Here is a 22,811-nt window from a genome sequence, read left to right as displayed (position 1 = left end):
TGGCAGACGATTTGGTTAATGTATTCCAACCTTGAAATCATGTCCGATTTTTCTTTGGATGGGGGCGATGCCGGTTTGGTGTTCGTTGACTAGAAGAGATGAAATCTGCAGTTGCTCGTCACCTCCTCAAGACTCTCAGCGTTAAATGGAGTTTTTTGCAGGTTTGGAACTATTTCTTATATACTTGAATCATAGGCAAGCCATCCATGCTGATTTCACCCTCGCCCTCATGAACAAATCTGAGGCTATAGTCCAAGAGTGGAACTCGGCGTCAGATGGTGAATATCTGCATTAGTAATAACAAGAATTGTCATGCAACTATAATCTTGTATGCTTATATTTTCCTTTTAATCGTATTGCCTGAGAGAGATCCACTGCGTCTTGTTGACCCCATGACTTTCTATTTCTTCTTCTTCTTCTTCTTTTAAAATATGTTTTGAGCTCCTTTCTCTGGTTCATTATGGGTTTCTTCTCCTCTTTCTTTCTTGTCCTGCAGTACGAGAGAGAGAGAGAGAGAGAGAGAGAGAGAGAGAGAGAGAGAGAGAGAGAGAGAGAGAGAGAGTCAGTGTGGTTTAGAGAGTTGGGTTTAAGGTCGTCACAGAGATGATCCGCTTCAGCCTTAGTGAAGGCGCTTTGTGCTACATACTCGATCCTCCATGTGATTTAGGTCTTCGGCACCAAGTAAGTCACGATAAAGTGGAGTCTTTCTTAATTCTTCTGCAATATTATGTTCATGCGAGGAGATCATGCAGGTGAAATTTGCTGGAGATAAGATGCTAGCAGTTGGCTCTTCATGGCCATGGATTGAAGAAGATCTCGGAAAGTGATCTTTAAATGGAGACGATCTGCTTCAGCCTTAGTGAAGATGCTTCGTGCTGCATGCTCGATCCTCCATGTGATTTAGATCTTCGGCACCAAGTAAGTCACGATATAGTGGAGTCTTTCTTAATTCTTCTGCAATATAATTTTCATGCGAGGACATCTTGCAGGTGAAATTGCCGGAGAAAGATGCTAGCAGTTGGCTCTTCATGGCCATGGGTTGAGGACGATCTCGGAAAGTGATCTTTGAATGTTTGTCATCTTTCCTTTTTCACAAGAATCTATACTTTTAGAACAAGAGTCAAGGGTTTCAAAGATTTATTTGAACTTGACATAGTCCGGTTCACGACATAAAGAGGACATGACATATATTAACTCAAAGTCTTGAACCAAAAATACACAACTCAAACCTGCATCAATACTAGCAAGCATCATTTCCATAGGTCTCCAGCTTTGCATACATAAAATGAAGTCATTACTAAGCAAATTCTACTTGAACATATAGAACACCGACCACCACCATTCATCAATGATGTCATCTTATTAACGAATACCCTCATGGAAGATCTTTACTTCTTTGGGATTCCAGCAACCATGGAAACCATAAGGAAGGCCATAAGGGAACTTTGCTCTGGCAATCTCCTCAAAAGTGGAGCCATCAAGCAGCAACGCATACCCACCTCCATTTTTCTCACTAATCATTGAGATCACGACACCTGCAAATGCATCCCCAGCACACGCTTCTTCACAAAAGAGAATTGACAAATTCTTTTTATGGAAAAAGTTTGCAAAATAGGAAGGGTCAACACATTGTGTGGCATTAGAAAGGCAATTATTTCAGAAAAATTATTTTCCATAATTTTGGGGGGGGGTGATGGAATATTGTACATGTGTTAATGGAACATTTCCAGTAAGAGATATTAATGTCACTATAAGAGTTTTTTTTTTTTAATTGAGATTATAATTTATCATTATATGGGATTGATCTAGTAAGGTAAGATATAAAGATTATTATTATGTCTAATATGAGATTGAATAGTGTGGGTCAAGTAAAACAGGTCCCATGACCGAAAGTTTTACAAATAATGCTTAAATCTCTCGTTTAACCCTAAGGACACATATAACCTCACATAAAGAGAGAGTGAGGGGTTGTCTCATTGAAGCTAGTGTTAAGGAGTGCAATGGAGGAGAAGGCTAGAGCTAAGGGGCCATCGTCATTCCATATTAAGAATGATGAACTCCAAAATAGATGCGCAAGTCACTTCCTCTCCATTATTATGTTCTAGGATCCTGGATATAATGATCTTAGGGTGCTGATTTCAAGGCTTATATGTGGTATCTGAGCAACTATAGTCATAGGCTAGAACGTATTGTTTTTGCCTGCTTTCAGAGATTTTATTGCATGAAAATTGATTTTGATTGTATAAACAAAAATAGCTTGTTGAGACGAGCACGCAGTAGAACATTGTTTTTGCACGTGTGGCCACGTGTAGGGTCTCCCATGCACACACTACATCAACATGTGACACGGGTCGACCTGGATTGATTGAGCAACTAGACCCGGGATCCGACCCCTTGAACCGAATTGACCGGGTGACCCGATCCATTGATATAGATTGACCGGGTGGGTCCATTGATTGACCCGACCTGTGATCCGAGTCATTAACTCACCAACCTAGTTCATCATTGTTTTTTTTTTTTTTTTGATCAGAAAAGATCATATATATTGATAAAGAGTCACGAGGGAAATACAAAGAAACCCTGAGCAAGGGCATTTGAGGATATCGAGCATGACTTGGGGAGGAGAGACAAACCAAGCGGAAGAGAGGGATCCGCGGCCATGGGCCTTCGCTGCCCAATCCGCTAGGGTATTAGCCTCCCGACGGCAAAGTGCTGTACACGGATATGAGAGAATCGGCGAAGGAGATCAAAGCACTCGGCGAAGACTCCCACGTCGGCGGGCGACCCGATTTACCTCAAGAATCAGATCGTTAAGAGACAAAATTAACGCCGAGTGGTCGCGGGTCATACTAGCAGGGCTCGCCCAAGAGGAATGGCCTTTGGCGCGATAATCCGATGCGGGGACATCCGAAACGGCGAAAGATGCATTTCCCCGGTAACGTTTTGATTGAGGAAATTTGCTAACCATGAGTCCATTCGGGTAGGGGTATAAGCAAAAATATTGAGTTGTACTTTTGAATGAGTCCAAATGCGTTGAGTCCAAGGGCAATACAAGAAGAGGTGTTCGTTGTTTTGGGAGGCAAAGGAGACCACTGACCGGAGATGGAATGCAGGTTGTCCCGCTTTCCATATCTTTTTCCAAACAAGTTTGGGTGGTTGGTAGGAAGATGGCCACTGGTGTGTAGATTGATGAATAACGTTGTAGCCACTCTTGTGAGAATAGATGCCATCTTGTGTGCCTGTCCATATGAGTTTACTACATCAACACAAAGGTGGAGTCATGACGATATTCCATTCATTTGAAGAGGGGCATATCGACCACCTGGTAACCATCTATCCTCACGGACTTTTATTGAGCAGGTGTGGACTAATAGAACCAGATGGCCAATCCGACCTCTGTCAACATGCCATAAGGATTTGGAAGGAAAGTATAAACCCTTGAACGAAGGATCTTGAAACAATCTCCGGCCTGTTTGAGCCTTGTTAAAGGTGACCTCAAAAGTATCTTTTTTGGCTTTTAAGAGATTGTTTCCATGAATGATTTATTGTTGTTTGTTTGCCACCAAAAGAAATTTTTTGTTCAATGGACCGCAGATTGAGACGGAGATCTTAAATATAGACATAGCATACCGAGGTAGTGATTGAACAACCGATTTTAAAAGAACCTCCTTGCCCCTTTTGAAATGAAAGATTCTTTCCATCCCTCAGGTTTTGCATTAACCCCGTCAAAGAGCCAAGCAAACATATTCTTTGAAGAACCCCAATTGGAAGGTAAACCTAGGTTGAGTTCACTAGCCAAGTTAACTAGAAGAGGTTGAGGCATGATTTCCCCATAAAAGACCTGATTTGTTTTTTTTAATGGCTTGACCAAAGTGGCTAAGCATTATTGATTGAGGATGTTACCGAGATTTTGACATTCGCTAGTTGTACCCTCCACAAAAAGATAGAATCATCGGCGAAAAGTAGATGAGATAAAACAGACACCATCGATTGAGTCTTATACCCCTTAGAGAGCCCATGAGCTTGTAGGATCGTAGACCCCGAGTTTGAAAAGTAGGTAGCAGTTGGTCGTTAAATTTAACAAAGTGCATAATCCAGGAGATCCATTTACCTTTTAATATTCCTGAAACTTTTTCTTGTTTTTGCGATTCGATTTGATGTAGAACCTCCCGAACCTCGAGACGAAGGCACTCTGTTCTTGGGAGATTAGCTTAGGTAGGCAAGTTTTCAGGCGATTTGCTAAGATTTTTGATATGATTTTGTAACTAAAGTTACATAAACTAATCGGACGAAACTGATCTAACCTTTCAGGGTTTGGAGTCTTGGGAATTAGTGAGATGGAGGTCCTGTTGATTTTTGCGGGCAGCACTCCCCGAAGAAAGTGTGGTTGTTTACCTCTTCCCGAGAGCAAAGCATTCATGTCGTTTGTAACTACCGTAGGACTTCGGAAGTATACGGGTCCCTGAAAAATCAAAAGTCATCCGTTTAACAGTTCTCATTGCTGTCTTTCGGGGTACTAATAGTATTTCTTTTGCGTTGGATAGTCGTAGCATGAAAAATCTCATGTTTTTATCCCCACACGCAGCCATTTAATGCGAGACCGCATCACCCAAGAGTGCTCTTCTTCGAGAATTGATATACGGGTTGGTTGGTGCATTGCTGAAGTTGCTGCTGAAGGATAATAAGTTGACGATGGCCCACTTTGAACTTATTACTAGTCCACCGCAACAAGGCAGCCGATGTAGCCCGGAGTTTCTTGGAGATTGTGGCATTTTCGAGAGCGGAAGAAGACCAGGTGTCAGAAACCACCCTGTGGCAATCGGGATCTTGCAGCTAGAAAGATCTTATCTCTTCTTCTTGGCATTTAGTGCTGATTTCAAGGCTTATATGTGGTAGCTTTTCTTTGGTGATAGCAACTATATCCCTTTGACTCATATCCAACAAAGAGGCCAGAACGTATGATGTAAAACCTTTTTGCCTGCTTTCAAGGGAGTCTTTGGCTATTTTAGGTTGCATAGGGGAAAATTGACTTTGATTGTATAAATCTAAAAATAGCTTGTTGAGAGCCGATCTTGAGCATTTGAACTGCTCGGGGCGTCCCAGCAGTTCCTAATATCCTCATTTGTCCATAGGTGGCTTTTTCGGGCAAGAACACCTCAAAGTATGGGTGTATCAAGAGACGCCGAGAGTGATACAGCGCTTAGCCTTTTTGTGGGATTTGGTTTTGTAATCAAGTGTGAATGTTTTGATTTGCCTGTGGAATGTAAATAATCATATTCTTGTGCTGGTGCGGGGTGGGAGGGGAACAAGACCATAGGCTCGTGAGGAATGATGCATTGGAGGGGTTTGTGATGGATCTGGCAGGAGTAAGGGTTGACCTGATGGAGGAGTGTAGGGTCTCCCATGCCCGAAGCCACCACTGCTATCAAATTTAGCATCCTCATAGGGAATATCCTTCATGATGCATAGTGTGAATACAAGAGTGGGGTAAACAGGTCGAGCCTGGATTGATTGAGCAGTTCCACTCGCACAAGATTGGTGACTTATCCTTAGATTCGGGATCTAACGAGGCCCCTTAGAGGGAGGAACCAAAATGCACAATATGTGAAGTCCGTATTCGGGGTCCGGGGTCTAAGGATGACCCAGTATCTAGACGTTGTTTTGCTGCTTCGAGTTAAATTTGATAACACCTTCCTCCCGTGGTGATTCTCTTAGATTGACCAGGGATATTGGTGGGAATTTTCCATTAGAGCTTTTGTCATCCCAGACCCTTAGGACCTGTGATGCAAAGAGCGGCAAGTCGGGTCATTCCGAAGAGAAAACTCGAACCAAGTGAAAAGTCATCCATGCCGGGAAATGCATGGTGTTCAAAAATCAAGTTTTGAGACCAGAAACCAGAGGATGATTAAAGAGAAGAATAAAGATTCGACAGAAGTCTACATCTTCAAGTTCAGGCCATCGTCCGAAATTCCTTCCATTAGCTGAAGGAAATCAAGAAACCCAGAAGCAGAGATGGATAACGAAAACGGAGCTCGACACAAACGAGAGGAAAATTCTGGCTATGATGATTTAGTTCATCATTGTTTGATCTTCACAACAATTACGTTCTAGAATTCTGGCTATGATGATTTTAGGGTGCTGATTTTAAGACTTACAGTCACCTCCCACTTCCGATGATGCAAAGCATGCTGAATGTTTTGTCCTCACATGAGGATTAATGACATGTTGCGATTTGGATTTTCTGAATTCTTACCATCATCTTCCTCTGTCGCCCCAGGCCTTGCAATGAAGAATGGGTCTGACGGCACGACGCCATCTTCATGCCAATTCTTCGCCTTCTTCTCCACTAGATCGACCTACTGAAACCTCTTAAATTCATCAACTTCTCATAAAAAAAAAAAAAAACTTGAAGATCAACTTCTACTTGCAAGTAAATAATGCAACAAAGCGCTGGCACCACATCCTAATTTATGCTACAAAAGCAAGAATTTGAGGGGCATGAATATGGGCGTTGGGGAAATTGCAAGGGCGTTGGGCCCCACAAGCATAGGCAAATCTGTATCTTTTGCCCAAAAAGGCAGGGTTGATATTGCAAATGTCGATGCCTCTCCCATGTTCAATTGGGTCCAATGCTGTCTCCAGCTTCCCATATGGACTTCCATCTAATGGTATTGTGAACCTCCCAATCCTGCCCAAATTGACCATCATCATCATCATCACCATCGCCACCATCATCAAGGCTTACTTGAAAAGGAAAGTAAATATACTGATTCTGCAATTTGGCCTTTAGTTTACATCTCTTCCTTTGTTAGCTAGGTGGTATTTTGCAAATCGGGAGTTTGAAAGAGACCACTTGGTTTCTGCTACAGAATGATTTTTGAAGGTGATGGTGCAATTTGTAATTCTTTTATATGATCGTGAGCGATGATGATTCTATGCTCTTTATTGCATCGGACAGGCTTCTAAAATCATTGTGATGGATATAGTTACTATTTTTTTTTTCCAAATAATGTTTAGTTCGTCTTTAAAAAAATGCTCACAACTTTCCCTTAAAAACTTTGAAAGAAAATTAACAAAATTAAGTCTAATTTCTATAATTATGAAAGAACTATACAAATGATTCTGCATTTTATTATTTGGTTGTTTTCAAAAATATTTCGAGTGAATAAATAAAAGCCAAATATGGTGTGCTATAAAAAAGGAAAGAAAAAGGTAAAGTTGGTACTAAAAACAAAAGAACAACAGGTCAATGAAACTCGTCATATAAAAAAGGAATATATTTTGAAGAAGAACAGGGTTCTTTCTTTTAAAGAACAAAGGGTCATCTTGTGGGTACGTGAACAATAATTACGAAGATAAAAATTTGGCCTGAAATATCCCAATAATCACATATCTAATCGATCACTAAGTTCCTTACATCTGCTCACAGCTTCGATTTTCGTTCTATGTATCTAGTATTTTCATTCTTTATACCATTATCCTTATCTCAAAAATTGAATGAAGACAAATATATGGGCAATTTTAGGCGTGCGCGGATTCTAAAGTAGTATACAGAAAATACACCTAGCATCAGGAAGTACATCTTGGCCGGCGAAGGAGCGAAGGTTTTGGAGCCTGAGCTTCTCGAGGATGGTTGTGTCCCCATAATGCTCGCGACAATCGGCGATCACGGCCACGACTCGCCCATCTTCGTCCGTCTCTTCGTATGCATTGATGAAGTGAAACGTCATGTACAAGGGAACCTCCACACTTGCCACCTTACATGCAGCAGAAGAAAGAACAGAAACTCTTGTCATACTCACTCATTATTTATCTACAAAAAGGGCATGTTTGGTCCGTTAAAATTAGTTAAAACGCATATCAATGATCACTTAAAAAAGAACTATATTCCAGAAAGTTTAGAAATATTCATTTTTTCGAAAGCATGATAATGATTTTAAGTTACTGCCTCTATGGCACTCTTTAACATTTTGTCGCACAGAATGAATTTGAGAGATATAGAAAGCTTACGATTTTGCCGCTGGCTTTACACATAACATGCACGAACCCTTTGGATTCTGGGTGCCACTCAAACGCGTACAGCGGACCGAGCTCGGCCTTTAGGATGTTTTTTACGCTGTACCTCAAGGGCATCTCCGGCACGACGATGTAGTGCTCGGTAATGGCGAACGAATGGACCCAACCGGGTTTGGGGCCACCTTGACACTCCACTCTCCCAATCACCTTCCGCTCATTTGATCCCCGCTCCATCCTCACCACCAAGTACCTTGAGTTGATCAAGTCCGGCAACACCGTTAGAAATTCAGTATCAGTCACGATCGGATGAGCGGATTGTAACTGACCCCCTATGGAGTCGGTGTACTCGAACTTCCCTAAGGTCTCAAGCGTGGTTGGGTCGATGATTATCGACCCTTTTTGTGTCTCCGTGAGGCAAATCACTCGTCCATCTCCGAGCTTGAAGACTCCTGTATTGGCATTATCAGTCAAAGACGCCCCAGAGAACAAGCCAGCAAGTTCGCCGATATAGGATGGGAAATTGTCTGCCTTGGGGACCTCAGAGAATTCTCGGTAGATTAGCTTATTATGCTTCATTGCGGCCTTGTATGCTTCGGATTCGATCTGGCGGTGGCCAGCGATTATTCTTCCATTCTCGAACTGCAGCTTTACCACCATAGCGTAGCCATCAAAGAGGTGGCCGAAGTTGTGGTCTCCGACATGCCATAGACCGGGACCATTCCTTAGATAACTTCCGTTCTACATGTGATTAAATCAACTAATCAGATTCTCTAATCAATTGAAAACGCCGGAGCTAATTCCAATGCATTTGTCCTGGACAATAAAAGTATGCACGAGACTATAGTGTCAATGATAATCTACTTCTTTCAGTGTATAAATATCCTTTAAACGTTGTATTTTTAATTATTTTACACGATGGTAGCTTTTTAATTTTATTTTGTAATCTTTCTTCATTGGTAAATTACAAATCGCACTCTTTGAAGATTAACAGAGATCTCTTGATCATTTCTTCGCCGTTCTTCCCAGTCGTTTCTTTGATTGAAACAAAGAAGATTGGATAAAGCTGCCCTTATATTTAGCCAGACTTTAAACAGACAAATAATTTCTTTTCTTTCCTATTCTGGCACATGGCAAGATGAGAGCAGGCAGAATGGACACGAAATTTGATTAGGGGACGTGAAAAGATATGACTCTTGTCACATGCACGCAAAAACATGACTGAGATTACAGAAAATCGCACACAAACTCACCAGCCAGTGAGGTGTCTCTCCTTCGACTACCAACTCGCCGTGCCACCGGTGTTGCCGGACGCTCGTCCACGCGACGTGATTCTGGTCGCCCAAGGTTTCTTTCCCGAGACGACTGGGACGTCGTTTGCAACGTTCGCGATGGTCGGTTTTCGAAGGTTGCCTCGCGCGTTCATCCTGAACAAATTCTTATTTCTGAGGGGAAACCCATCTTTCAAATGATCAGAGCTCTTGGAAGATGCTTTAATAGAGTGCAAAGCATAGCTTGGACTAGCTAAAGCTTGGACTAGCTATGAGGTTTATCGATGCCATAGTAGAACAAACAGAGAGCAAAAGGAGCTGAGAGAGAGAGAGAGAGAGAGAGAGAGAGAGAGAGAGTTTATTGGATGGCTTATCTAAGAGAAGTGACTGCTAAGACGATATATATTGTGTATGGGTGTGTGAGTATATATATATAATATAGCATTATTGATGCAGGAATCTTGATCGATGGAATTTCATTTCACAAGATCACGTGGAGTTAAAGAAAATATCAGGTGGGTATGACTTTTCATATTAGTAATGAGACAGTTTACTCATTGTGCATCAAGTAGCTAATTGGACACACCTTGTCAGAATTTTTTTGAACTCTTTCCCTTTCGCGAAAGAGGGGAAGACCCTAACCTAGGCTGGTCAGACGAAGATGACAAATCGAAGCCGCTAATAAGGCTTTGGGATGCGACAGCAAAGGCGAAGGTGTAGGTGCAGGCTAAGGCGGAGGCAGAGGCATGCTTGAGATCAGAGGCATAGAGGGTTGTGAAGAGAGGTAGAGAGACAAAGCAAAGTGGAGGAGGGAGCGACAGAGTAGAGTGTGGTGCGTTTTGGTTGTGACAAATGGAGAGAGAGAGAGAGAGAGAGAGAGAGAGAGATTAAAGCGAAGGAGGGAAGGAGAGAGCAGAGCGGTCGTGAAGAGGAGGGACAGTGAGAAAGAAGAGTGAGACAGATTTTGTCAGTAAACGGAGTAAAACGACGAAGAAACAGAGAAAGAGAAAGGGAGGGAGTTCAAAAAATTCTAACAAGGTGGGTCCGACTAGCTATGTGACACGCAATAAGTGGACTGTCTTACCATTGACGTGAAAAGTCAGACCTACTTAATATTTTCTATGTGATCTGCGCTTTATTGGGTGGACACAATATCTTTTAATGCACACAGGGAGGAGGACCTAATACAAGAATCATCTCATGATTTAAACGCAGAAATGAGGAAAGACATTTGCATTAGCTGGCTAGTTTTATGATGACAAGGGCAATGGCACAACCCTAGAGGTACTGACTGTAAAAGGTCACGACATGAGATTTACAGAGGCGCCCCTCAGATCCAGTGGCGGTGGCTGAGAGAGAGAGAGAGAGAGAAATTGGCAGTCGAGATGGAGACGGCCTTGAGGGAATGAACGAGAAGGGTAGGGGGGCTCGGTGGTGGGATAAAGGAAGAGAAGGGCCAACGAGAAAGAGGTAAAGGGAAGTTTTGAAAGATAACTGGGTTTGATCTAGGACGCTTTAGGATACGACAATGTATCACACAATTGTTCAACCATTCATAAAAAATTCTCACTCCCATAATAAAAATTATTTCGATTCCGAGTCCTTGGTGAGACCACCACTCGGAATAGAAAATCTTCTGCTTGAAATCTCAGGTTCTTTTCATCCTACGGGTTCAGAGCACCAGCACGGAGGCTTGAATGGTTTCTTACGTTGTTTGGAATTTGATTAGATACTGTTTTGCTTGGATGGGCTTCGGGTTTGTTGCATCGCAACGTTATTTTCTCGAGCCAGACTCATTGTCCCAATTTCTCTGTAAAAATCATCGCCTCAAAGTTTTGTCAAACCTATCACTGTTATTGTCACGGGAATTAGGATTTCTTTGAATCTTTATTTTTTTTTTTTTCATATTCCATTATCTACAGGGCTTTCTTTTTGTGAGGTCCCATGCCTCGTGTCTTACGCTTGATCCTCCACGTGGGTTAGATTTTGGACACCAAATTTGTCAGGGACAACCCGCTAGAATTTGGCTCTTCATGGCTACGGATTTCCCATGATTTCTTTTTTATGGTTTATTTTGGAGAATATATACATATGTTTAGCATGTAGTGAAGTCAGGACATGCATCATCAGGTGAAATGTCCTTTCGACCTATACTATGTTTCATGGCGAATGAATCCAAATAGGACACATCATCGTTATGATTTCGAAACACACATATGGAACATGTGAACATATTTTAATGGTTTCATAACTCAAAAATCTTGCGAACCTGCACCTAAAATCAAAACTGTTCAAATGTCCAAATTGATTTAAAAAGAATTAATTGGCAATTGTGATTTTTTTTTTTTTTTTGATTTTTTGGCCATAGGTAGTGGTTGGTGAAGATCGCTAGGGCATTTGATCATAGGTAGTGGTAGGTGAAAAGGATGGAATCCCATCTTGTGGTTCGCTGGCAAGGGCCCCATTCAATTTAGGCTGGGCAGCCTCACCTTCATCTCAACATTTTCCCCCTTACTCTGCGATGGTGTTCCTTTAGAGCAAATTTACTGACCGTCCTTGCCGCCGTCGCTGGAGGCCCTTGCCGGTTTGGTTAATGGTTCTCAGTTAACCGATAAAAACCGAACCGATAAAAAGATTTCAATTTTTAATGAGAAGCCCAAGAATTTTTCGTTTATGTCGATCGGTGCTCAGCCTAGCCCAAAGATCAAAAGGGAAAAAAAGACTAATGGAATCCCATCTCTATGTCTCTAGTGCTTCCCTCTTTCCTCTTCAATAAGCTGCAGATACCACTCAAAATCAATCCACCGAATTTGTTGCTCCCTTCAAGCTTTATTTTTGCAAATGACCTTGATTTTAGCGTTTACAAATTGGTGAATCTTTTCCAACACCCCACGGAATTCTATTTCAAATCTATATTCGGCCTTCATTCGTCTCAACTTCAAGATTGACATTGGGGCCCATTATATTGAAACTCTTTTCACACACGGGCTGCCTATTGGATTGCTATAAGGCAAAGAGCCGGACTTAAATGCTACCAGTATGCGAATGCAATATTGGTATTTTGTTATATCATATTCTCTTTAGCTTTTCGACTTTTGGCTTTCTTCTCCTTTGTATAAGTTCCAAGGCATGTGTACTTACGGGAAGCATCTGATTTTCTTAGAAAACCATCACCTGAATTCATGACACAAAGCACCAGCATAGCTGCATACGTTTCTCAGATAGAAAAAGTTTTTTTGCTTCTGTTGTCGGATATCTCCATGAGTACTATCGTCAAGCAGAACTTTGTTCTCGTGCGATCCGTGTTGACTTTATGTTTTTTCTAGAGCATGTCGAAATTGTCCCAGATATAATCGAATTCTGATGTACTTTGACATGGACGTCAGCAAGAAGAATCTTCTCTCTTTTTCCTTTTTGTTCTTATGTTGAATATAATCAGATTTATGTTAGCACCAAAAATTTTCATCTTTATGGTTATGGTTATGGATTAGTGAAGAGGATAATTAGCTAAGAGGTCTCTGGATTGATGAATCGGAAGCATGGTCGAATCAGCACTTCCTAAATCTCTCACTCCATTGTCGCGGCATGAACTTCTCCAAGTGAAACCGTGCCTCGGTTTGTTGTAAGTTATTCTGTCAATCACTTTGTTACTTTCATTATATTGCACCAGTTTGAGCCAAATATGACGACTTGACTATTGTTGGGCTTCGGTGCAGGTAGACATTTTGGTTGATGGACTCCGACATCGAACTCATATCCGATTTCTTCTTGAATGAGAACATGCTGGTTTTGGTTTCCGTAGACTGGAAGATTTTAAATCTGCATTTCTCATCACATAATCTGCATTTTCTCATCCTCCTCAAGATTCTTAGCAATAAAATAGAGGCTTTTGCAGTTGTAGAACTTTTTCTTATATGCCCGCATCGTAGTCAAGCCATCCAATTGACCATTAGCAACAGTGATAACAGCAATTGTCATGCAACTGTAATCTTGTATGCCTCTTTTCATGGATGATCCGGTTCTTCCATAGCGAAGATGCCTTGTGCCTCATTGCTTGATCCTCCATGTGAGTTAAATCTTCGACACTAACCAAGTTACGACATAGCCAACAAAAGAAAAGGACAAAAAACTATAGCGGGCTCTTTCTTAATTCTTCTGCTATAGATGTTTATGCGAGGAGATCTTGCAGGTGACATTTGCTTGAGACAACCTGCTAGTAGTTGGCTCTGCATGGCCAAAGGTGGAGGAGGATCTTGGGGAGTAATCTTTAAATGTTTGTCATACTCCCTTCTTTCACGAGAATCAAATCTTTGAGGACAAGAATATGAGTCAATGATTCCAAGAATATGTTAAAAATCTTCATACGAGGTTTCCACATTCTGTCTGGTTTGTTTAGGTGACGTGAATGAGTTTTAGCTTGCATGTAGTATAGTAGGACATCCTCGTTGTAAAAAAAGAAAATGATAAAATATTAAGCTTAAACCAGGAATAAAGACTTTCCTGCTTCACCTAATCATTCAAATTTTCATTTAACCTTGATAGGAAGAATAACCACAAATTGTTCTCTTTTCCTTTTAAAGTTAATTTTTCCTATATAAATCCAATTTCACATCTGATATAAGCAGGAATTGCAACATTGAAGCTATTAAAATCATCATAGCACTATCAAGAATCATTTCACATATCTTAAGCTTTACATGCATAGAATGAATTTTACTTCTCTCACCACTAGCAATTCTACACAAACATATAGAACACTGACCACCACTACATCCATGGTCTTCATTATACCAGTGAGACTTATTCACCAACATTGTACCCACAGAGGGTAAACTACAAATGAACATATCCAGCATAGGGGAAGGCCCATAAAAATAAACTACATCATTTCTCAAATGCACAATTGTCAATATTAGGAATAGATAAATAACAATGTATCTCAATTTTATAGTGGTTTCAATATTTGAGCTTGAGCTTCAATTAAATTTACTTTCTAATCAAGTTTGGTTGACGTTCTTCTTAGACAATCGAATATAATTGAATTGAATAATTAACGTAATGACAATCGTTGTGATGGGAATGAGCAATTGTGCTATAATGTCATCAATCATTTTAAGTCGACAACTGCTCAACTTACTCCTTTTGGTCTTCGGGGCCTAATAACTCATGAATCATGACTAATAATGGATGATTCCAGTTAATAAATACACCTTAAATAGTCTAACAAGTAAAGTGCAGAGTGTTGAATCTGCTCTAAATTTGATATTTAGGAACAATCTCATTTTTTGTACATAGCAACAATGATAATATTAAATGATTTCACATAAATTAACCCTTTAATATATGTGACTAGTAATCAATCTTTGTCATTTCACCTTTTTATTATTGAGACGTTTTCCTTCTTCATTTAATTTGTTTATTCTTTTTTGTTCGAGTACCTCATTGAATATATTAAAGTGGCTATATTTATCAAATTTTATCAAATTATAGTTTAAAAATATTAGTACTATATAATTTTTTATTATCAGTAATTGAGTTAATTTAGTTTCACGTCATTTTCTATAACTTTTCATCTTTCACTAGTAATTAAGGGAAAAAGAAAGATTTCCTCTAAAAAAAGACGAGATTAAATTGTTGACACCCAAATTTTTGTCGACTTTTTAGGTATCCATTTTATTTTACAAAAATTTAAAAATACAAAAAAATGATGGATAAGATAAAAAAAAAAAAAAAAAAGAGAGATGCCAAAATTTTAATAAAAAATAAAATAAAATAAAATATTAAAAAATAAAAAAGAAAGAAAGGGGAATATAGAAATGAAATCGAGTGGGCTGGTTTCGTCCAGCCCACTTTGGCATTTTCCGCTTTCTAAGCCCCATCCGCCCCCCCAACTAGTCTTGTTCTTTCTTTTTGGGCCCATCTTTTGTTTTTCTTTAGCCCATATTTTTTGTTTCTCTTTAGCCCATCTTTTGTTTTCGAAGCCCACATCAATATTAAAAAGGAAAAAGAGCCCAGCCCACCCTCCTCCCAACCTTGCTCCAACGGGTGCTAGCACGCCTGAGGAAAGGTGAGAAAGACGCGACCGTGACCGTGACCGTGACCGTGAGCAAAGGGGCGCCTGTGACGCGAAGGAAAATAACAGCACCGTGACGTAAGCAAAACCTAGGTGTTCTAGGAGGGGACGACAGACAAGATTCAGAGGGAGGAGTGGGGGAGCGTGAACGACGTTTGGCCTTGGCCATGGAAGACAGAAAAGGAGCTTGGACTGAAGAAAAGACCAGAAAAGATTCGCAGGGCCGGAGGAGGGGCTGAGGAAACCCGGGAAAAAGAAGAGAGACCAGAAGAAGAAATCTGAGGGAGGAAGGTTTGAAGCTCCCTCTGCTCTGGCTCCTCTCGTCGGACCGGAGAGAGCCTCGCACGACCGCCGTGCCCTGCGAACGTAATCCGGCGGCGGTCTCATTCCCGGACCAGGTTGGTCCCTCGCTCCGAATGCCCTGCCTCACCTCTGTTTTTGGCCGAAATAGATACGCCCGAATCGATTGTTAGTTTCGAGGAAATTTGGATGATGCAAAGTTGGTGTTTTGCTAGCAACGGTGTTTTATAGTCTGTATGTATTGTTGCGAAGCTGAGAATCGCGTTGAAATCGACACGGAAAACCATTGTAGAATCTGCATAGCACATGTTCGCTAAAATGCCTATGGAAAAGACCGAATGCTAGTTTGCGATTAAGCTCAAGATCGATTTGTACTTGTTGTGATATTTGTTAAATCATGTCTGATCCTCATATTTTCTCGGTGTTTCTATGTGATTTGACGGAAAATCCTTCTTCGAGTCCAACGGCCTTGCAAATCTCCATGCTGGAAAGCTCTTCGTTGGGGACATCCCCTTGCCGGCAAACCTGGTTCAAGGTCACCCCAGTCAGTTTATATCGAAATTTAAATTTTAACGACCTGATCATTTATTTATTACATAAAAAATTATGAATTTATTTTAAACTCATAAATAAAAATATTGAAATTGAATTGCATAACATGTAGCTTTAGAAGCATTTATTATATAATTTAATTAATATTTTTTATTTATTGCATTATAATTGGACCGGTGGTAGATGGTCTCAAGTAGATGGTCTCAAGTAAATAGTTCTGAACTTAATGGGATTGATTGGACTGAGCCCGCAATGATAAAAATTTGAATCAAGCCCGTAGTCGAAAATTGCGTTGCACTTTGCATGTGTTGATCAAATTTTACGTGGGGTGCTTAGTTTAGAAAAAATAAATTCCATTATCAAAATTCTGGAAGCATGAGCAATCACCAGGGTCGTGTGTGAGACAAGGGAGTATTATTTGGATCTCGAGCTGCTCATCACGTCGCTGACGACACCAGCAAGCCATCTAAAATTTGAGACATCATTGTGTGAAGGTGTCTCTTGCAGGTCTTTCCAGCGAGTTTCCCACAACGAGCAACTTTGGTCGGGTCACATCAAGTTGCGGCAACGTGTTTGGTTCCACGCAATGGAGACCGATCCTCTGAAGTCCTGATTTTTATTATTCCTATAGGCTTTTTGGCGTGTTATCCCACGGTTTCATCACTCATTGCATGCAGAAGACGTCACATTCTTATTCCTTTTGAGACATAGAAGTGGCCTAAGAGCTAGGTCAAAGTCTTCATTGGGGGCTCAGACTCACGAAGAGATTTGTATATCAAGAGTTCTCACCTGATTTTGTGTCTCATTGGTAAAATCACAGTTCAATAGCCGCACTCTTTTACCGCCGTCCTCGCTCGAGTCATTATAAGCCATGCCATGAGCAGTAAAGAAAGTCCAGCCGCGCCTTGCTGTCCTAGTCCGTGCACCGTTCGTCGCTGCTGCCGCCAACCACACTGCCGTGAAGCATCGTCATTTCCAAACCAAAATCCGTTAGGTCCAACTTTGGAAGCAAATATTCGAGCTAGGTAAAAATCTTATCAAATTTAATATTCGAATATTTTGTTTTCTTGTTTGAAATATTGTGACATCGATTCAACTTAGAAATATATTACTGTATCCGAAATTTTCAGTAGCCTTCCCTAATTTCTCAACATGCATATGATTATTGGTCCAATTGCATGCCCGATATATGACTCGTAATTGCACGAATAGTTGCCAATCCGATTTTATGTCCAATGTATGATTTGCGATTTCATGAAAAATTGGCCAATCCAATCTTATACCTCATCGATTTTATTTGTTTATAAATTTAAATAAAATTTAAATAGAAATGGATGATATCTTGGGTGGTGGATTTTATCTTTTGTTTGATTTGATTTTATTCTTATAAATAAAAATCTCAAAAAGATGTAAATAAGATAGAGAAGGTTTTAATAGATAAATTGCATGCTAAGATAGAGTTTATTTAGTTAGAGATATTATCCAATTTAAACTAGGATTCGGTCTAGACTAATCCTTAAATTGAATTGGATAATTTCTAGAACTAGGTAATATATTTAATTATTCTTTTCATTTCGAATTTTCATGAAAAACACAAAAAAGAAATATCACATGCATGTCATGTAGTTTAGGTCACGGCATATTACTATATCATGCATGTGTGTCACGTGGAATTAGGTTGTCCCTTACACATCATTTAGTTATTGCATATTTAGGATCATTTAAACGTGTGACATTAAAATTTTTGCATAAATTTTTGCTCGTCATTAGGTTAGCTCAGAGTGAAATATAATTTGCATGTTAGGTTGTACGTTACATGTCATTTTCACTAGACAATTTTGTGCGTCATTGCAGCATTGCACATATTTTTTTTGGCTTCATTTAATGAGTGATTGCTTGTTAATTAAAAATCATATTTAGAATTGTTGATATGAATTCTAAACTAACACTGCAGCTGTTTTCGTAACTTCAAGGTGAGTAATTCTTCTATTTCCTCACAATTCATTTATTGCTTTGCTTTATTGAGTATTAAATAATGGTTGTACACCTACATGATCATGAGTAATTTAAAATCAATGCAAGTTGTTTGCAATATACTTTTTTTTTAAAAAAATTCAAAGAGAAAATGTACAGCAAATGCGTTAGAGAAATCTAGCGTAATGGTTCATAGGAGTAAAGTAACTTGGGTTTCTAATTGACTCATTAAAGAATAAATTAGTGGTGACTCATAATTAAAAAATCATTTGTAGGTTAAAAAGTTGAACTTTAAGTCGCAAATTGATATGGATTTGGGAGACTTTGAGCTAAGTTTAAACTTAATAATTCATTAGCCAAACTCTAACTAGTACACTTGAGGTTAGGTCATGATGGTTCATCTCTCTGATTTGTAGTGCATTGGTGATTATATGCTTGCTAGAAAGGCTAGGATGGAAGAAATTAATTTGGGGTGGATATTTTCCGTCAATTTTGCTATCGCCAAAGTAAGCGGCCGGAGTTGGTGGTCGTCAGTCAGAGTAGGTGACTGTCGGGTGGTGTTGGTTTGATGGTGATATGTAAGGGTAAGCATGGTTCCAAGGTAGAACGTGGAACTTGAGAACTTGACCTTTCCAGGTTCTAGGTTTCATGGTATATAGGATAGGGTTTCAGGTTCCAAAAAATAAGGAACTTGTTTCAACATATAGGTTCCGGGTTCTTAGTTGGAGGAATTTGGAACTTGGAACTTAAAACAAGTTTTAATATTTTTCTTGATCCATGTCTTCGTGTGTTCTTCCAATATTCCATATTGTTCGATGATGAATGTATGATCTGGAAGTATTAGTCTGAGTTTCCATTTTATAGCTAAGTTTTTTACTTTATTAATGTTCATATTTTAGATCTAAATATAACTTATGATTACTAAATTGTAATATTTCAATAATAACGTAAGTGGGACCTAGATATAATTTGAAACTTATAGGATAGGTTCTAAGTTCTAGGGTATACAATGTAGGTTTCAAATTCCAAAAAATAAAGAACCCGTTCCAACGGGTAGGTTCCAAGTTCCAGATAGAATTTGTAATGATTTTATAACTGCTCACCTACACTATTATCTAGTTAAATTCCTTGCAAAAAATTCATTTTCTTCTGTTGATAGTTTTGTTTATTTTGCATTCTCTTTGATGAATGACAAGCCTATTTATTATTATTACGTTAATTTTCGTTTTGTTTAACAAAAAAAAAAAAAAAATTTGTTGGACCCTAGAATCGATCCCGAAACCTGTGATAGAATAGGTTCTAACGGGTAGATTCCAAGTTCCAAAAAATGAGGAATCTGTACTTGATGGTAGGTTTTAGGTTCTAGGCGAAACTTGTAAAGAACTTAGAACCACTCGTGATATGTATGTCGGTGATGATGGGTAAAGAAGTCGATTCGTCGCTCATAATTCTGGCTCGGTTAAGTTGCAGGAGGAAAAATGATTGTGGAAGAAGAAGGTTCAAGGTTGAAGGAGAAGGGGAAAAAGACAAAACAAGGAAGAAGACAAAAGGAAGAGAATAAAAGAAATTAAGAAAATCATTAATAAAATAAAATAAAATAAAATAAAATAATAGAAAATTTTGGTTTTATAATTCGATGGTGGATCCAAGTAGATGGATCGGATAAATCCTGTCCGAACCTGTTCCGCAAATATAATAATAATAGTATTAATACTAATAATAAAAAAAATGAAAAATTTTGAAAAATAAAAAAATTCAGAAAATGATAAAAAAAATTTAAAATCTTTAGCAAATGATACAAAATTTTAGAAAATTCGGAAAATCATTAAAAAAATAAGAAAATAGAAAATCATTAAAAATCAGAAAATCCAAAAAAATAATAAAAAATAGAAAAATCATGAAAAAATTCAGAAAATTCTAAAAAATCAGAAAATTTTAGAAAAATTGGAAACCCTTTAAAAATATTAAAACCCAAAATTTGAACAAGTCTTTAGGGCTTTATAATAAGGTTCTTTGTTTTGGATTGTCTTTTTCTTTTAGGGACAATAATATTAGGATACTTATGTACTTTCATTTATGATTATACTTGGTTGTGCTTTTTAATATCTTGAATGTTATTTTCTGCTTTAAAATGGTTAGGACAATGCCTAGAATTCTTTAATAGGCGGCCATGGCATTAGTTAGTACATGATCAAGTTAGGTATTGAAAGGGCTTTAGTCTTAGGGCTAACATAAGTCCCCGAATTTAGTCTCTAACTGCGTAAATAATAAGATATCCTCTTGTATCTTTGTTGACACCTAAATTTTCCCATTTTTCATTTAGGATTTAATTGTCTACAGAATTAGGAATTAGTCGTTTAAAAAAAAGCGAAAACAAAACAAACAAAAAAAGAAAACAAAAAAAACAACAAAAAATAGAAAAAAGAAGACATGGAAGGGGCCGGGTCGGATTTCGCCTTGGCCCGGCCCATGCCGCTTTCTCCCTCCTCCATTTTCGGTGAAACCCTAGCAATAGTAGGGGGAGGGGGGATGGAGACAAAGGGGAGAAGACAGCAAGACAAGGGAGGCGGGGAAAAAAGAAAAAGGGACAGAGAGGGAACTGAAGAAGGGAGAGCTGGGCAGAGGGAGAGTGAGCTCGGCAGAGAGAAGAGAGAGAGAACACAGGGGAGAAACGAGGGAGGAAGGAGGAGGGGTCTCCGACGCCGTCCGAGCCTCCTCACGTCGTTGCCGCTCCACCCGAGTCGGCCGCCATCCCGCCAGCAACCGGAGTTCCTCCTCTCCCGCGAGCTCGCGCCCCTGCTTCACCTGCGAGCTCGCGCCGCCGTCCCTGACGATGTCGCCGTCGCTGCACCAAATCTCCGCCGAGTTGTTGTCGCCCACCACCATCTACTACAATGCAGTCCCGACGCCGACCAACCGAGAGAGGAAGGAGATCGAAGGAGGTCTAGACACCCGGATCGAGGGAATCGGGCGAGCGGAATCGATCGAGCTCCGTCGCCCCCCTCTGTCCCTGATGTTGTCCGAGTTGCTACCCTTCGAGCGACGCCGGGGACTCCACCACCATAGTTGCTGTTTTCGCGGTCGCCGGAGCTTCGGACGCTTGTCACCGTTGCAGCCCTCAACTAAGCCGACGCCCAGCCCTGTCGCCGAGCCACCGCACGCCTCCGCCTCTGGTCCAACACGCAACACCAGCCCCCGAGCTACCTCCCCGCTGCCCGACGCCGTCTGTGCCGCTGCCCTCCGAACGCCGCTTCCGCAGCCCGAAGCTGCGACACACTTGCCGTCGTAATTCTCGCCGCCTCAAACCGACGCCGTCCTCGCCGTCGCCCTCTAAGCTCGACGCCGTTCGAGCTCTCGCCGCTCGACGCCGCTCCTCAGCCGCAACCCAACGCAGCCCCTGCAGTGCCTCCGCCCGCGACGCAATCGCCGTCCCTGTTGCTGCTGCTGTCGTCCGCCGCCCATCGCGCCGCAGTCGCCGAGTCGTCGGCGTCCCGAGCATCCTCCTCCGGCGCCGCAAAACAGCGGGGGGTGAGAGGAGGCGAACCGGGTCTTGGCCGAGTCGGGCAAAGGTGAAACGGGTAGGGTTTTTGAACAATTTGGGCTGAGTTTAGGCTTTTTGCTTTTGGGCTTGGGCTATTTTTGCTTGCGGGCTTAGGGATTTAAGAACTTGTGGGCTTAGGGAGTTGTGGGCTTCATTTTTAAATAAAAGAGATTGGGCCCGCTGGTTGGGCCCGATCCGAACCAAAGAAAGGCTCGACCAAGGCCGGTCGGCCGCCCCCTATTTGGACCGAACCCGATCCGCGTTGACCAAGTCGGGTCGAGCCGAACCCGACCCGGTTCACTTTTTTTTTTTTTTTTTTTTAAATAAAAAATTAATTAAAAAAAAAAATTAAAATTAAAAAAAATTAAAAAAATTATTAAAAATATTAAAAAATTAATAAAAAATTTAAAAAAATTTAAAAATTTTGAAAATCCAAAATGATGGGGTTTGGTTAGGAATTGCTATGCTTTGCCTTTCTAGTATAATTAGACTTTTATTTGCTTGTATTTTGATTATATTGTATGCTTAATTTGCATATCTAATTATGTTTAATTGTACGTGTTTAATTTTTGCCGCAATTAAGATCTTAGTAGCTATGGTTGTTACTTTAATGGTTGTGCACTCACATTATCACCTCACATATTAGTGGATTGGTATAAAATCAATCCAAACTGTCTGCCAAATAATTATTTTGTTGAAATGAACAAGATTAGGTACCAAAAGGGCATTAATTGATCAATTAATGTAATCAAGTCCCCGGCCCTAGATTCTCTGGTTGCGTAGGAAGTGAGGTACACTCCCATACCTCACTTGGTTTCTAGCCGACCCCAATAGACTAGTGGCGACTCCTTTTGTACAAAAATTCTAAAGAATATCCCAATGTCACGCGGGGTATGGGCTTGGGAGAGCCCGCGCCTGATCATGAGCCTTAGGCCCGTCCTTTAGGCAATACCCCTAAACCTGTTCCCTCCCCCCGAGGGCAGGTCGCGACAGCTTGACGACTCCATTGGGGACTTGGTTTTGAACCTTAGAGGACTTAGGCCAAAATTAATCTTGTTCAAAAAAAAAATATTTGTTTGGCAGCAAG

General features: G+C 40.4%; 1 protein-coding gene across 1 annotated transcript; it reads right to left on the bottom strand.

Moving 5' to 3' along the window:
• Window positions 1-1,362: 1,362 nt before the first annotated feature.
• LOC104439926 (carotenoid cleavage dioxygenase 8 homolog B, chloroplastic) lies at window positions 1,363-21,069 on the bottom strand. Its single transcript, XM_039309790.1, has 7 exons — window positions 20,989-21,069; window positions 9,267-9,440; window positions 8,011-8,754; window positions 7,564-7,757; window positions 6,499-6,688; window positions 6,254-6,356; window positions 1,363-1,535 (listed from the first exon to the last, which is right to left on the bottom strand). The coding sequence occupies exons 1-7, from the start codon at window positions 21,067-21,069 to the stop codon at window positions 1,363-1,365; spliced, it is 1,659 nt and encodes a 552-aa protein (XP_039165724.1).
• Window positions 21,070-22,811: the final 1,742 nt, after the last annotated feature.

The sequence above is a fragment of the Eucalyptus grandis genome, chromosome 3 (genome assembly GCF_016545825.1).
Source record: "Eucalyptus grandis isolate ANBG69807.140 chromosome 3, ASM1654582v1, whole genome shotgun sequence".
NCBI lineage: Eukaryota > Viridiplantae > Streptophyta > Magnoliopsida > Myrtales > Myrtaceae > Eucalyptus > Eucalyptus grandis.
Note: the sequence above shows the minus strand (reverse complement) of the source record. Positions and strands in the feature narration are given on the sequence as shown.